This window comes from Rhinatrema bivittatum, chromosome 9 (genome assembly GCF_901001135.1).
Source record: "Rhinatrema bivittatum chromosome 9, aRhiBiv1.1, whole genome shotgun sequence".
NCBI lineage: Eukaryota > Metazoa > Chordata > Amphibia > Gymnophiona > Rhinatrematidae > Rhinatrema > Rhinatrema bivittatum.
In genome coordinates, this window is record NC_042623.1 from 45,399,527 (window position 1) to 45,416,845 (window position 17,319).

The 17,319-nt window shown below is 42.6% G+C and overlaps 1 protein-coding gene across 9 annotated transcripts in view; it reads right to left on the reverse strand.

The window, feature by feature from the left end:
- ATXN7L1 (ataxin 7 like 1) overlaps positions 1-17,319 on the reverse strand; it is a 265,888-nt gene that overhangs the window by 104,993 nt on the left and 143,576 nt on the right. Inside the window, exons 1-2 of one of the 9 annotated variants that reach the window (XM_029615623.1) lie at positions 4,892-4,931; positions 4,331-4,602 (exon numbers count right to left, since the gene is read on the reverse strand). The exons of 4 other annotated variants lie outside the window; for them this stretch is intronic. In XM_029615623.1, coding sequence (XP_029471483.1) covers positions 4,331-4,463 — 133 coding nt within the window. In that variant the 5' untranslated portion in view covers positions 4,464-4,602; positions 4,892-4,931. Of the gene's footprint in view, positions 1-2,303; positions 2,435-4,196; positions 4,220-4,308; positions 4,603-4,891; positions 5,270-17,319 lie in introns of those variants that run through there. 4 more of the 9 variants (XM_029615624.1, XM_029615627.1, XM_029615629.1 and 1 more) reach the window with 4 other exon arrangements.

Sequence of the window (17,319 nt, forward strand, 5' to 3'; positions counted from 1 at the left end):
TGCACTTCAGAAACTTTAAGTCAGGAAATATTTGTTGACGAGGAAGATGACAGCCAGACTCCAGCTCAAATATACCGTCTGTCTATAAAACGCCTTTTGTTTTGTACATAAAGCATTTTATATGTAAAAGCAGGCTGTCATCTCAAGCTGTGATTTGTACTGTAAGATTATTTACAGCACAGAAACTGTGATGGGAGAATTCAGCAGTAGCTTTTTCTTCTGGCAAAATTCAAATTTGCAATACGCAGAACGACAGCCATGCTTAAGATACGGGAGAGAAACTTTATAAAATGTTCCCACTTCAAAAGCGGCGCATGATAACCACACGAAAATGGGGGAGAAGATCAACGAGCTTGCCACCAGTTTTGGGTTCCCCAGCTGATTAAGCTGGATTCCCTTCCAAGCCTGACCCAGTCTGGAGAATGCAGTCCTGGAGATTCTGCTGCTTCAACAATGTAGGGGCTGAGCTTCCACTTTTTGGCAGATTTGAATTTTGCCAAGAGCCATAGACTCACTGTTAAGAGCTGCTGGGGATTTTTTTTTTTTTATTCAGCAGTTTCCTCCTAATCCTTTGGGACTCCAGCTCAAGTGGAACTGGGGCTGGGATCCTGGCACCAGAAGCCTTCATTTGCCTATTACCTATCCAGGTATTCCTCCCCTTCCCCTATGTTAAATTTCCCCTCTCCCCCACCTCCAGTGTACCTTTTCTGGTCATTGCAGTGATAGCACTGGACTGCATCAGAGCTCCTTCTGAAACTCTGCAATCGCAGGCCCTGAACTGAGCGGTGATGATGATTCCCTGTCGACCCAGGGAAGAGGAGACCCAAAAAACAGGGATCAAACCACGGACCTTCCACATGGCAGGCGGGGCTGGCCCTGCTCTTATTTTAATCAGCTTTTATAGCACCCTTTCTCTTACAACATCAGTAGGATTGCAAAGTGGCCTTCAGACTTCAGGACACTAACATCTGCTCGTCTTACAGCCTGGGCAGTTACTGCTCCAGGCTGGACCTGGAATCTTCAGATTTGACTGCTCAGCTCCAGGCTTAAATTCTGTAAACCTTCTGGGTTCATGGGGAAAAACGGCGGTGGCCAGATGGGCTCCTCTCAACACCCAAGCAGCCCTGTATTTCTCTCTCCCACTATGATCCCCACTTGCAGCTGACCTACTCTTCTACCTCCCCACCTACACCCCAGACACTCTTGCTTTTCATCCTCCAACAGCACCAATGTCAGCAACACAGAGACACTGGGGGTGAGCACTCCCAGTCCACAGTTTCTCCCTGCATTCTTCCAATCCAAAGAGGAAGAGCATGAGGGAGAGACTGGCAACATGTCCCTCAAGTGTTTCGAAACTGCTGCTTTTTCTACTGGGCGCTGAGGGGAGAGATACAAGGAAGAGGTAAGGAGGTGGGAATAGGAGGCAACCTGGGGAGTGGATACGAAAGGAGTACTGGAGAAAAAAAGAGGGAGAGGAACCCGGGGGAGAAAGAGAGCGGGCAAGAGAGGAACCTCGGGGAAAATGACTTAGAAGAACCTTGGATGGCAGAGAGAAAGAGAGCAGGGCGGAAGGCAGAGGGAGAATACTCCCACTTTTTACCTGCGAGTTTATTTGGGATTCTTGTAAGTTTATTGCTATTGTAGGAAATGACAGACCAATAGTAGACCATACAGCAATACATGATAAGATCATCCCCTACCCCATCCTCCTAATTCTCCTTCCATCCACTCCCACCCCATGTTTGAGCTGTTAATAAGAATGATGGTGCTTCTCTCTCGAGTGTACAAGTAGTATCCCTGGGTGTTGCTTGTTCTCCTTTCCTCCCACAACTCTACCCTGGTTTCTGCTACCTCAGAGCACTCCAGCAGCTGGTGCAGAGGAGACAGATGGCTCTTGAAACACTTGCTACCCTGGCCACGACCTAAGGTGCATGCTTGAGCATCTGGCATAGATGGAAGCAAACACAGGCTGGAGCCACTTTTTTTTTTTTTGTTTCCCTGCCCAGGGAAGGGGAAAAATCTGCAGGCCGTGTGTGTACACAGGTTTTAGCTTCCTCCTCCTGATATGCTGCTGAACTCTTATGATTCCTACGGTCACTTTCATTGGTATTATGAGAAAATCCTTGGTTCAGCACAAGACAGTGACTTCCTCGGACTTGCAGAGAATGCAATGAGCCTTTGTATGTTTAGCGAAAATTTCCAGAGAAGTAGCTGGAACTCCAAAATGAGACTCAGTAACGTTTCCCTCTCAGGATCAGACAGTTAATGGGCCAGTAACAGGACAGAGTCAGGAATATATTCACCTCTCACAGGATACATTACTCTCAAGCAGAGGATATCAGTGTGTGCATGTCCCTCTCCCTCACAGGATCTCTGGACTGGAGGACAGCGTGCTGTGTCACGGCGGTGGGGCTTTATACCGCCAGCTGTTCACTGTCACCTTCAGGTTTTTTTTCTTTCATCTACCATCGAGTGACCCAGCTTCAGATCAGACTCCTTTCCCTTCTCTTGATTCCACTGGGCTTTAGGTTTTCTAATGAAAACGAAGCCCTCCTTTCTCCTGTTTGAGCAGAAATACTCAATTCATCCTGAAAACTAAAGCCATTGTAGGGTGAACGGGTCTGCACATTGCAACAACAACCGGCAAAGCTGTATCTATGGAACCTATAAAACGTAGAGATGCATGTATGGATTGATTTATTTAATTCTTTTCTATACAGACATTAATGACATGTCATCTCACATCGGTTCACATCAAACATGGGAGATTAACTTAATCATAGCTAGAGAGCTACTGATAGAGTTAAGGGAAGTGGCAAGTAATAAGTTACAAAGAACGATGGTTACAGGAACTTGGAGGTTGGAAGAGAGTAAGGAGAGAGGAACAGTTGAGATACAGTAAATATATGGAACAACAATAACAGTAAATATATGGATTTGGATTTCGAGTTTAAAATGAACCCCCCCTTCCAAATCCGAGCACATGGCAAGTTATAAATTCAGGTACTACAGGTATTTCCCTCTATCAGAGACCCTTATTCACGTACAAAGTAAAGAGTTAATGATCGATGTAATAAGATAATAGTGTGCTAATGCATCAGTTTTAAAAAGTACTTTAACCCCAAATCATTCCGCAATGGTTTATGCGCAGAAACCACAATTTGTGTACAAAGCACAGAACATGATGTTCATAAATCACCTTTTATGCACAGAAAATAAGACTTGTGCATATAAATCCCAAATACAACTCCAAAACCATGAATTCCACATTCAGCCAACAGAAGATTAGCACTAGCCCCAGTACTCCACCTCTGAGTGGGAGTTACATTTCCAGCATTAAGAAAGCACAAGTCAAGCCTATGCACCTCTCTGCACTGGGCAGGAATAGCCAATTTAAGAGGAATAGCTTCTTAAATTATCACATCAAGTACATTGGCAGCCTCCATCTTCCACTTTTTCCCAATGGAGAAAAAGGAAGCAAGTTCAAAAGTTTTCTGGGCTGGTGATCTGACAGAAAATCACCAATGGAGGCTACCAAATTTAGCCTTGGCCTGCTAGAAAACTATTTTTAACAACCTTCAAGGAAGGTGGTTATGTAGATTAATTTAAACTTTCCATAAATAAATCTAAAACCTAGAATGAGGGGTACTTGCAGTCTGTTATTATTCATAATCTCTCTCTCTCTCTCTTGACAGATACAGTTTTAGATACACATACAATATAGCCCAGAAATATCAAAGGGCCAGATTTTAAGTTTCTAATAAAAAAAAAAGAGCAAATTGCTTTTATCGGTTTTTCTTGAATAATTTAAAACAGCCCATCTCCTGACCAAGAATTCTGCAAAATACGTTATAGATCTTATATCAGAAAGTACTAGACTTAAGAATTAAGCAAGTTTCATAGTACTTGTACAGAATTTGCTCCTTTTCTAACAATGCAAAATCATAAATCATATCCTTAGGCAAAAGCCAAACTGTTGCAAAATCGTGCAATCAGAAAGACTGTTGGCTTTTCACAATGGTTTTGTTTTGTTTTCTTTGCCTAGAACTTAAATCTAACCCCAAGTATTTTACTAGCAGTTATTCTTGCGCAAAACATTTCATCACTCGGAAACCCCATCCCCCCCCCCCCCCCCCAAGTAATTTATTTCTGGATTCATCGCTGCTATCTGGCGCCAGATACTAAGCATCCAGTACCCAGCACAAATCCATCTTAACCCAGTGACGAGAACGGTAGGCGAAATCCTTTCCAACGCGAATACGCTGCTCCCCTGCTAAAAAAAAACAAAAAAAAAACCAGAGTACGAACCAATGCACGGGCATTCTCTGACCTGAGCCAATCAGGAAGCACCTCGGTGAGGTCAGGGGCGGAGCTTCTCTCTGGCTGGAGGCAGCCTGGAACAGGCGGAAACGGTGCAGGAGACGGAATTTATTTTCGGTGGGCTTTGATCGCGCTGTAAACATCCGCCAGGGTTTACAGACGCCTCATCTGTCGTTTTCTTCCTTTTCCAACGAGCCAAACGTGGTGTAAACAAATGTCGTCCCGCCTCCGGCTAGCGGACGGACGGGGAGTTTTCTCCGCTCCTTAAAGCAACCCCCCCCGCTGTAACAAAAATAAACACAAAACACGAGTCTGGCGTGGTTTTGCGCTGTGCCGCGTTATAAGGAAGATTTGTTACCATGGACTTCGCTAGTCACTTAAAAAAAAAAAAATTCGTCTCCTAGTCCCAGTCTTCAAGAAAACTGGCTTTTTTTCTTTGCCAAGGGATTTTTTCCCCCCCCCCCCACAGAAGCAAACAAACTCGTTTCGGTGAATCCTTCCACCCCAAAATTGCACGCACAGTAGTAATTAAATCTCTTGCAAGTCATTAATAAACGATCCACAGCGTTACCTGCCGTCTGCTGCAAGCTGCGCAGGAAGGACACGGAAGCAAACGATGGAATCAAATTCATCTCTGCCCATTTCAGAGGGGAGGGGGCAGGAAGCCGCTGTCAGTTCCAGCTCTCGCCAGGAATCATGGCTGCAATGTCTTCCCCTGACGGCAGGCTGAAAGCGAAACTGCTGCAAATCCTCCCTGCTCAACTGGATGCGCTCCTCCGATCGTCCCACGGCGCAAGTCGTTACTACCAAGATGAAAGACCTGGGGACGAATTTAAAAACGATCCGAGGCAGAGCGTTGTCCACCCTGCTGACAGGAGGTCCGATTGCCATTGTGAACCCCGGCCTAGACTGCTAGATTTAGATTCAAATACGCACGAGAAGGAAGAGAAGTAGCTCAAATCATCCTGCTATTGTACTGCCATGGAGGGAGCATGAAGGTTGTGTAGTGTAACTGCACCACTTGTGTTCTGTAACTTTTTTTTCTCTCTTTCATATATTTCTTTGATGGTCGCTCTCTTCATGGTGCTGTCAATAGCACAACACTCTTCATTAACTGGTGTTTAAAAATAAAAAGGCAGTGAATGCTGTTTTACAGCAGGCAAACGATATATATAGGACCCCGTTTGTAAAAATTGCTATTTAGAAACAGAATACATACCCTTCTCTAGTGACCTACTAGAAGAACGGATACATTTACATAATGTTTAGTACTTTAACTGCCAAGAGAAACAAGGTCTGTGAACTGTAATACTGTTTACTTCCCACAAACCAGCTCCCACCATTCCACACTAGTTCCTTGGCCTTTGGCAAAGCTGTTCGGTTCATTGTGGTTATTTATTAAAAATTATTTATTTTTTATCCATTTTATAGTCTTGATTCTATAATACTGCCAAGCCACATACATGGCAGAATATCTGGAACTATTTAGCCTGTAGCAATTTTCTCTTCTTCAAAGATATTTGAATGGCCCTTGCAGAGATATTTCTGCATTGAACCCGCTCGGGCCATATAAATACCTGCAGTACCTGAATACAATCCAGTATGAAGTACGGGAAAGGTGAAATATAAATAAAATAAATGCCTTTGAATTCTGCAGACTTGGACGTCCCTTTAACACTGAATACATGCACTTCCTTTTTCTTACCACTTATTAATTGTTTTATGATTAAGTTGATTTCAGATTTTATATTTTATGTAATTATGATGTTTTTAGATTTAATGCACACTGGACTGATTTCTATTGTAGTTGTAGCAGAATATAAGACTTAAAAATAGAATAATAAATAAATAAAGTTCGGATATTGCCCGGAATTCGGCTCCCCACCGTAGCAAGAAATCATGAAGCACGCGCTAAGGCCTGGGAGGAAAGTACAAAATCAATTAAATGGTTTGACGGCTTTTTTGCCACTCTTAATTGATAAAATCTCATAACAAGAAACATAGGACAGCTATACTGTGCTCTAGCCAAATTGAAACCAAATAGCCATGGTTTAAGGACACAGTGAACCCTGGGTGACACCACAGAGTTATATGTTTAATAGCCTTTGACTGACCTACTCTACAGTCATTTTTTTAGAGTCCAGTTACACTACTTGGCTCCATAAGATCCTTTTGCAAAAGTGTTCCACAGGTTGACTATGCATTATATAAAAAAGTTTCACTGGAGACCTTTCTAATCCAAACCAGAAGTTAGCAAATGCAAAATGTACTCTTACTTTAGAGAGATTTTTGCTATATATTTTTTAAAATAATTTAATAATAAATGTATATGAAATATGTGCAAATGGACAGCAGACACGGTTAAAACCTTTACGATTACTGCTACTGTTCATAAGTTTCAAACGTAAGCTAATTCAAGCCCTTTATGGTGTAAAGCTTAATACAGCTTTAGGTTTACTTATACCACAAAGAAATCTTAGATCTGCCAATAAGGCACTACTATCAATTCCATCGATAAAGACGGCACGGCTGACGCAAGTCAGAGATTGAGCTCTGTCCTTAGCAGGTCCCACTTTGTGGAATGGATTACCTCTTGAGTTAAGAATACAACGAAATTATAAATTATTTAAAGGGATGTTAAAAACCTGGCTTTTTAAACAGGCGTTTTACAATGAACAGGAGAAGTAAATAAGGGCTGTGTAGTTTTAGAATTTTTCGGCAATGAGATCACCTTATGAAACTAAGCACTTAAGGAAAGTTAAGCTGCTTATAGCTTTATATTTTTATAATATTAGTTTAATTATTAGTCTGACACTTTTAGAACAAGGCAGAGTTAGAGGTATCATTTTATATGCTTATGATTTTATTACATAAATGGATTTATTTTACATGTAGATTAATATTTTACACATAGCTAAGATTTAGGTTACTTGAAATATTTTAAATAGAATATTTTGTATGATATTGTATTTTATAACCAGATCTTAATGTGTTGGCACTTTTAATATTTTATTCATTTTATATATTGTAATTTTATTTTATGTGCCTTGAATGTAAACCGTTGTGATGGTAAATACTTAACGACGGTCTAAAAAAGCCATTAAACTTAATTCCAGAACTAGGAGGTATTTCTTTCTTTTTTTTTTTTAATACCTATATGGCTTTATATTCTTCCATCATATCTGATTTGTGGCACCTCTCTTCAGACGGAAGCTGTTCAATGCACTGGATCATCTTTGGTGTCTGGTATCCCCATACTCTGTACCTTTTCTAGGTCTATATTCTTTTTTATAATGGGGGCACCAGGATTGCCCACATTACAGAGGATGGTGCATTGTGGATTTGTATAAATGAGGGAACTGTGTTTTCCAGTTTCGTTTTCTCTCCATAATTCCTAACTCCTCTTATTATTAAGCCATGGATAAAAATGCACATTTCTGTTTTTACTGACAAGAATTTGTCACTGTAGCACATGATCCAGTACTGCGACTAAGCTGGGCATTAGTGCACGCCATCTGGAGATAACACATTTCCTAGGAATTTTCTGATTTTCTGCACAAAACTATTTCACACAAAACTTAAAGCATGCAGTACACCTGAAATTTGGTTGAAAACACACTCCTTGATCATTTTCTGTAGTGACTCAATTGGTATACAATATTCTTTACCAGCACTTTCTCTTGCCAGTCTGCAGACCCTATCATCATGTTTCATGATGCTCAATTATTATACTCCATTTAATCCCACCTAGAACCACCTGATTTTACTTACAGCTTTCGACTCGCGGTTGTGGAGCTCTGCCCTCTTCAGAGTTTTTTTCCCTGATCATTTTTCAAATTGTTTGCGCCTGGTCCCTCTTCTTCACCGTCTGTGTTCTTTAGGGCAGCATGGTTAAGTTTTTTTCTTTCTTTGTGGTCTATTCCTGACAGTGTCGCTCTTCGGTGGCCTCTGATCATCGACCACTCGCTGGCTCTTTTTTCATGGTATCGGGGTTTCGCCGATGCCCCCAGTGCCCGCGGACAGTGTCCATTAAGGATCCGCACGAGGTCTGTATCTCTGCCTAGGTACGTTGCACGATGTCTGGGGTTGTCGTTTTTGCAATCAAATAACCCCCAAGGAGAAGCTTTTTAGATCCAGAAAGTCTGATACTTCGACTCTGGTGTCGGGTGTATTGACGCCTAAGGGCCAGGGGGTCGGCGATGGATGTAGATCCATCGTTGCTACTCCCCCGCCGGAGCCCTCTCGGGAGAGAGGGGCCGGAGATAGACAGTCATCTGCATCATCACACTCCAGGACGTCAGGATAGTCTCCATTCTTGGCGCTGGGAAAAGACAGGGCCGAGCACCGTAGGAAATCTCGGAAACATAGTCACCAGTCACCGTCATCACACAGTACCAAACCTGGGTCGGCACCGGTGACCACCATGATACCGAAGCGACCCTGGGGAGAGGAGGCCTCGACCTCTATCGAACCCGGGAGTCCCAGGTGTTCCCCACTGATATTGGTACCGGGCACAGAGCTCCCTCGGGCTCCAAGAGAGTTTAGTGAAGCCTCTTCCTCCTCTAGCTGTCCTGTCTTTTGTGTATTTTCAAGAGGAGCTGGACCACAGGGTGCAACGGGCGGTGCTCCAAACCCTGCAGGGCATTGAACTGTCGGCTCCACTGGTGCCTTCTCTGGTGTCAGAGCCCGCACCTGCAATGTTGGCACCGCTGCTGGAGCGCCTCCACATCCTTCTGACTGTCTTGCCCACATAGCAGCTACCAGCACCTCGGGGACCATCAATACCCCAGCAGGCACCGGGCCCGCATCCCTCTGGAGTGATCCCCATTGTGGATTCCTCCAAGGAGGAGGATGTGTCACGGCCAGGGGGCACTGTTGGGGACCTTGGTACTGCTCCCAGTTTTACCCAGTCTGATCCCCAGTCCCTCGGGGACCTTGGGCAGGAGCCCTCCACAAGGGTCCCTAGGGGACTTCAGTGAGGAGGATCTAACCTTTGTGGGCTATGGTGGAGGCTATTCCTTTCCAGCTCCTAACGGATAAGGATGCTGGAAGTTCTCCAATTTGTCGATGCCACAAAGGAGGTAGTGGCTGTTCCCATCCATATCTTTACAGAGTTACTCCTTCAGATCTGGGAACACCCCATCTCTGTTTCTCCGATAAACCGGAAAACAGATGTAGTCTACTTAGTGTAGCAAGCCTTGGGTTTTGAGGGGCGGCAATTCCCGCATCAATCAGTGATGATGGAGTCTGCCCTCAAGAAGGCCAAGCGTTCTTGCACCCAAGCTTCTGCGCCTCCGGGTCAGGAGCATAGAACATTCGATGCCTTAGGTAGGAAAAGTGTACCAGGGCACTATGCTGTTCACCCGGATTGCTTCCTACCAGTTGTACATGACCAAATAAACTTGGAACCCTCTGGCAGCAGGTTCAGGAGTTGTCGGAGCACCTCCCCCAGCAACAGCAGGAAGCCTTCTTGGCAGTCGCCCAGCAAGGCTTGGAGTGTGGCAAACTCGAGGTGCGTGCCACCTGTGATGTATTTGAAAGAGCAGCTAGGGTAGCAGCAACAGGCATCGTCACCTGTAGAATGGCGTGGCTTTAAACATCAGATCTCTGGCCGAAGGTCCAAGAAAAACTCGCAGACCTGCCCTGTACTCGTGAGAATCTGTTTCAAAACAAAGTAAGGGATGCTGTAACTCAGTAGAAGGATCACCATGAGACCTCCAGCATCTCTCAGCTAGTACATCAGACCCACTGTCCTCCGCCAGAAAATCCTCACGTCAGAGCACCAGGAGGGTCCTTCTATCGCCAAAAGAAATTTACCCTCCAGGCCCACGTGTCCGTACACCACGAGTGGGTTCCAGGGTCCGCTCTAAGAAGCAGCGGACCTCCAGACCTCAGTCGGCGCCCCAGCAGAGCCCCGCTATGGGGTTTTGACCAGCTGCGAGGAAGCATAAGCCTCGTACCGTACCTTCGACATTAGGGTCGTTTGGAGGCTGGCTAAGGTCCTTTTTGGACCACTGGCCACAAGTCATCTCAGACAGATAGGTCCTGTCCATCATTCATTGAGGGTACAGGTTGAACTTCCTGGGTGTCCCTGCAGACTCTCCCCCCCCTGCCTATCGTGAGGCCAGTCCCCACATCAGGAAATTCTCTGGACGGAGCTCTCTGTCCTTGTAATGACCAGAACAGTAAAACCCATTCCACTGCATCACAAAGGGCAGGGGTTCTACTTCCACTATTTCCTGATTCCAAAGAGAACAGGGGGGCTCCGCCCCATATTGGATCTAAGAGCCTTGAACACATTTTTGCCAAGAGAAAAGTTCAAGATGGTCTTGTTGGGCACTCTAATTCCCCTCCTGCAAAGAGAGGACTGGCTTTGCTCCCTCGATTCTGGCAGTTGCATTCTGCGATATCTGAAGAGGTCGAATGTGATAGGCTGGTAGACCAAATAAAAGAATTGCAGTAGTCGAGTGTCGAAAATTCTAATGACTGTAGAATAGCTCTGAAGTCGTTAAATTCTAACAAAGGTTTTAGCTGTTTTAGTACATGTAGTTTAAAGTAACCCTCCTTAATTTTGTGATTAATATCCAATTTCATTTTGAGTTCATTATCTAATATGATCCCTAAATTTCTGATTGGGAAGCAGCGTCAATCATCATATAATTAGTTCTGAATTGGGATTTTGTCGTCTAAGGAGCCTTTTCTACTCAGCAATATTTCAGTTTTTTGATGATTGAGGATCAATTTCATATGTGATAAAAGTTGTCTGATAGAGGAAAGATAAACTTCAACTATTTTAAGAGTTTCAGCCAAAGAATCTTTAATAGGAATCAGAATTTGAACATCGTCTGCATATATGAAATGAGAGATGCCTAATCCGGTCAAGAGTTTACAAAGAGGCAAAAGATAAATGTTAAATAGTGTCGCAGAAAGCGAGGATCCCTGAGGAACCCCAGATTCAGTCGTGATTTTAGACAATAATTTTGAATTTATTTTGGCTTGATAGAACGGATCAGACAAAAATGATTTGAACCAGAAGAGAACGGTTCCATTAATTCTGATATCAGTTAATCTTTGAAGTAGAATGTGAAAGTTGACAGTATCGAAAGCCACGGACAAATCTAAAAGAATAAGAAGGTAAGATGTTCCATTATCAAAACCTCTGAAGACGGTATCGGATAAGAGAGTTTCTGTGCTAAAGTTACCTAAATCCAGGTTGTGAAGGAAAAAGAATGTTATTAGTGTTTAAATAATCTGACAGTTGTTTTTGAACAACTTTTTCAATGATTTTAGCAAGGAAAGGTAAATTATTGGGTCAGAGTGTTGAAGTCAGAAGGATCTTTCTTATTATTTTTAAGTATTGGCTTAACAATTGTGCATTTTAAAGAAGATGGCATGTGTCCTTCTGATAGTGATAGATTGACTATTTTGACAATAGTTATGTGCTTGAGGCTTTCTTGTGCACCTGCACCAGTCAGGAGAAAGAGTGGGATAAAAGACATTCTTCTGCTGTTTAAGGCAACAGCATCACAGTCGCAACTATAGTCAAATCTGAGTGATGTACACAGTCACCATTTACTTCTCTGTCTCGGTAATCCAACCAATTCCCTTAGGTTTCAAAATCAGTGGAAAATGAATACTACTGGAGGATCCATGTTCCATATGACATGACCACTTGTGCATTTCTGAATTTACAGTGAGGCTTCTCCTACTGTAAGAAACAGGACTTCCTCTGGAAGGATGAGGAAGGAGGTTTTGGGACACTTCATATGCAATGAACAGAAACAGAAAATATAGGAACATAAATGCCATGCTGGGTCAGACCAAGGTCCATCAAGCCCAGCATCCTATCTTCGACAATGGCTAATCCAGGTCCTGGATCTATGTCAGTGGCACCATAATAATTAAAACCACCAACTTGAATATGTAAACAATATCATCAAGTTGAAATTTTCAAGTTCAATATAGCAGTATATAAAAGAACTACATCCTCCTGATACAGATCTTCTTTTCAAAACGCAGACCTACGTCTGGGATCATTGTTAGAGGATCTGCAGCGTAGCTATTTGTTTAGCAGATAAGTGCTATGATTTTATCTGCATAAGAAAACAGAAATTAAAGTAAATATTAAGGAATACCATGGACTGTGACCTATGATTAATCATAAGGCAAATTAAGGGGATATAACTGGTAGCGCTTATTATGATGGTCACCGATAGATATTAATCTTTAAATATTGATAGTGGTTGTTTGGGCTCTCTGGATTTTGTCAAATAGTTTCTGAAAATCCAAATGCACTATAATCAACCGGCTTACATTTATCTACATGTTTATTTACATCTTCAAAAAATTTTAAAAGACTGTTAAGACTAGACTTCCCCTTGCTAAAACTATATTGACTGTTCTCCATTAAGCCATGTCTATCTATATAATAGTGATTTTGTTTTTAAGAACGGTTTCTACCATTTTGCCCAGCACCAACATCAGGTTCACTGGTCTATAGTTTCTCAGATCACCACTGGAACCTTTTTAAAAAGCAGCATCACATTTGCTATCTTCTAGTCTTCAGGAATCATAGCTGTTTTAAATGAAAGGTTACAGATTACTAGTAACAAGTTCTTTTAGGACTCTGCGGTGGATGCCATCTAGTCCTGGTGATTTGTTACTCTTTAGTTTGTTAATCTAATCTATTACATCCTCCACTATTATAGATATTAAGCTAGATTTTAAAAGGCGCACCAATTTTATAATATGCGCGCGATGACGTACGCATGTTATAAAATACGATACAGATTCGAATGCGCAACTGGGGGGGGGGGGGGGGTTTCTTAAAAGCCATGCAGAGACGCAATAGGGCCTTTCTCAGTTCCCTCCCAGTCCACTCTCTACCCTTCCTACCTTTTCCCCTCGACCCCTAACCTCTACCTAATTTTTTCTGTTAAATAACTTATTGCTCCTTTGGAGCAGAAGTAAATTCCTGCTGGAGTTCACTTCCCCAGGCAACATCTAATGGCACTGTCCTGGCCGGCCCCCACCTGAGCCCGGCGCTTCCACACATTTCAAGAGATACACGGGTGGCCGGGCCATTTCTAAAATGCGCTCAGCCCGCACAAGACACGGCCATGCGTGCGCTGGGCTTTTAAAATTTGGCCCATTGTTGTTTATAATCTCCACCATTAAAGAATGTTTCAGGTATGGGTATCTTCCCAACTTCCTCCTCTGTAAAAAAAAAAACAAAAACGAGGAAAGAATTAAGTTTTTCTGCTATTTCTTTGTCTTCCCAGAGCACCCCCTTTTACTCTTCAGTCATCTAGTGGCCTAAATGTCTCCCTCACAGAAGGGAACATGGCATACTCGCACCATGGCAGGACTCATCAGGAAAAAGAAAATACATTCTAAAATGAAGGAAAGAAAAAGAGAAAAGAATTTCTGATGACCAAGTAATAGTACATAAAACTTCAGAAATCAATTATATCAACTCTGCAAGCTATAATCTTAAAATATCCTTAGAGAAAATAAAGACAATGGCAATTTTAGAAAAATGGCCTATTAAAACCAAAACTGTCATTAACAATTATGTTCGTGAATAAGTTTCATAATTTAATAATTGTCAAACAGCTTAATAAACACACACAAACTAAACCCATCTAAATCAGCCGTCAAGGTCACCCCTAAAATCATGTCCCTCACTTGCAGGTATCATTTTATATTGTAAGGAGTCAGTACCAAGTCTAGGGGTTCAAATAGACCAAATTGTGAAAGTATCAAGGCCCTCCTTGTATCTACGTCAGATCCATCAACTACATAATTTCCTTGATCCAACGTAATTTTGCTACTGTTATCCATGCTTTAATCACCAGCCAAATCAATTACTCCACTACAATGGCATCTCCAGCTCCTACATCATCTTCACTGACTCTCAGCAGAAAGCCTGATAAAATGTAAAACTCTTTGTTTTATCTACAAATGCCTGAATAAACAGGCCCCTGAGTACCTCTCTCAACTTCTCTCCCCTTACATGCTCTCAAGAGAACCTTGGTCTTCTGAAATGGCTCTTCTCTTTCCTCTCCTCCCCTGACTGTTGCCAGATAAAGATAACTCATCTCCTGACTGCTGCCAGGTAACATGGAATAGACTTAGTTTTTGGGTACTTGCCAGGTTCTTATGGCCTGGATTGGCCACTGTTGGAAACAGGATGCTGGGCTTGATGGACCCTTGGTCTGACCCAGTATGGCATGTTCTTATGTTCTTAGATTGTCCTGCACAAGATCCTGCTTTCAGTTGTTAACGCATCTTTTGGAACAAACTACTGATAAGGGTAGCCTGGCTCCAGGTGCAAGGTTAAGTTCAGGTAAAAAGCTAAGACATGGCTTTTCAGCCAGGTTTTCCCCTAAGATCCACATCTTTGACTCAACTTCCTGGCCCCTCTATTCAAAGGACTGTGTTATACACAACAGCAACACAACTGGGTTTTCAAAGTATTCACAAATGGGATTTCCTATACTGGATCCCAATACTTCTCTAATTGCAAATTCTCATTTCACTGTAAGGTGTTCTACTGCCCCTGTTCATTTAAATTTATTGCAATCTACCTTGAGCCCAATTTTGCAAAAAAGTAGAATATCAAATGTTCATAAATAGTTACCTCAATTGTGACATTACTTTTAATTATGATAATGATATAACAAAAAAATTACAATGATTCTAATCAGCTGGTGATACCATCCATAGAACATTTATTTAATTTATCATCCAAATTATATTCTGCTTTTTGGCACTACAAAAGTGTATTAGATGCAGGTACTATAGGTATTTCCCTATCCCTAGAGGGCTCACAATCTACGTTAAAAGGGGAAACCAGAAAAGAAACACAGACATGTTTAGGATCTGTTAAAGAATGTGATAGACCTGGTAGAATTAAAAATGAAGATAAAAGGAAAACACTAAATATTTATTCCATGACTGATAAATTCAAATATGAGCCAGAACAATGGAAACCTAGAAAGAACGGAACATGGAAGATTCCTGAAAAGTTTTTCAGTATCATCTTATAGGAAGAGAGACACCCAAGGCAGACCAAGGAAGAGATGGTCTAATGGTGATCTATGGTGAAGCCAGAATAGGCACCGTGGTCTAACCCATAAGCAGGGACCTTATTTTATTTCTCCTGGGAATTTATCAGTGTTTACTGCAGAACAATGATCTTTACCCAGAAAAAATGATGCATCACTTTCCCGCCCACTGATCTTGCCCATTTTCGTTATAATAAACAATGATAAATTTCCAGGAAAAATAAAATAAAAACTAAGGTCTCTACCCATAAGAGATGAGGATGATGAATTTCTAGGGGTAAGGACAAATATTTTTTTATAGATTTTCTGGATAAATCTCTAAGAAACCATGCTTTAATATGTTTTTTTGGTTTGTTTTTTTTAGCAGAACTCAGTGCCATTCTAATAAGTAATTTTTACATATCAGTTTCTAGTAAAGATTTTCCTAAGCCTAAATTACACATTGTAACATCCAAGTCATATAACTTTGGAAACAATCAATTTTTTTGTATTGGGGTTAGTGACAGGCTAGAAAGTTTACCCTAACTACAAAAATAATGTTAATGCAGCAGTAGCGCACACAGTATCGTTAGGACCTGCAAACGATGGCCTTTAAATACAGTGTTATGATTACCCAGGTTGCCCTATGATGTATTCATTTTCAGCTTTAAGATTGGGTGGTTTATGTATGAACATCTAACAAAGAGAAAAATAAAACACGGAAAATAGAAAACTAGAATAACCAATAAACCCAGAGGTTTACTAAAGGGCATTTTCACTGCTGTTCAGCACCATGGTCTGGACAGACAGACACTCACACCCACATCAAAATTAATGGTGCTTTTCACCTATAAATTCCTATCCCTGAGATAGGCTTCTCATGCCGATGATGCAGCTGGTCCCTATGAATAGGATGCCCAATGCACTGCTTACAATGTATGAGCGGTGGTAGCAAATTCAGGGAACGGCACAGAGCGTTGGTTGTCCAGCCCTGTCCACTAGAGGACAGCAGCAGAACCTGCTCCTCAAAGTGTTCCTCCTAATGTGCCTCATCACTTCCAGCACCAAGCTCTAGTTGAAAAGCGAGCGGGCACGGTCTCAATTCTTATGCATCAAGACGGCAACCAAATGCCATTTTGATGGAAAGAGCAAAGGAATGAATTCGACTTTTAAAAAAAAGTTTGGTGGTCAACCTATTCTATCTTCTCAAACAGGATCACGTATGGCTGACATATTCAGACCACAGGAGTTAGGTCAGACACACACACACACACCCCTACACCTACACCTTTGTGCCACCAGCAACTCCTGCCCTGGCCACAGGTAGAGGGCATTGGCAAAAAGGTGCTCGCCAAAGGGTTTCCTCCTAATATGCCTCATCAGTTCCAAAAATAAGGGCGAGTTATTCTTGCCAAAGCAAATACAACACAAGAATACCTGCATTATGCGTAACTGCCCGGTGGGGAAAAAAAATAGGGTAGGCGGGGTAAAATAAGAGAGTGAAAAGTGCACCCATTGTGAATAAGCATCACAGCACGCTTAGGCACAGTGACCTGAGTCCTGGGCTCCTATCCTCTGAGCTATGTTCCTCCATTTCTGTGCCGAGAGCAAGTACACAAAACCGGGAGGCAGCACATGGCCCTTTCTTGTTATAACTGTTTAAATAGTTACTCAGATAATAATGTCATTGCAGATAGTGGGCCAGATTTTAAAAGGGGTACGCGCGTAACCCTTTTAAAACGCCCCTGCGCGCCGAGCCTATTTTGCATAGGCTTCTGGTGCGCGCAGCCCCGGGACGCGCGTAAGTCCTGGGGCTTTCTTGGGGGGGCATGTTGCGATTTGCGCATCATGGGGGGGCATGTCGGGGGCGTGACGCGGTCGGCGCGTCATCGGGGGCGGTGCAGCGGGCGTGGTTTTGGCCTGGGGGCGTTCCGGGGGCGTGGCAGTGCGC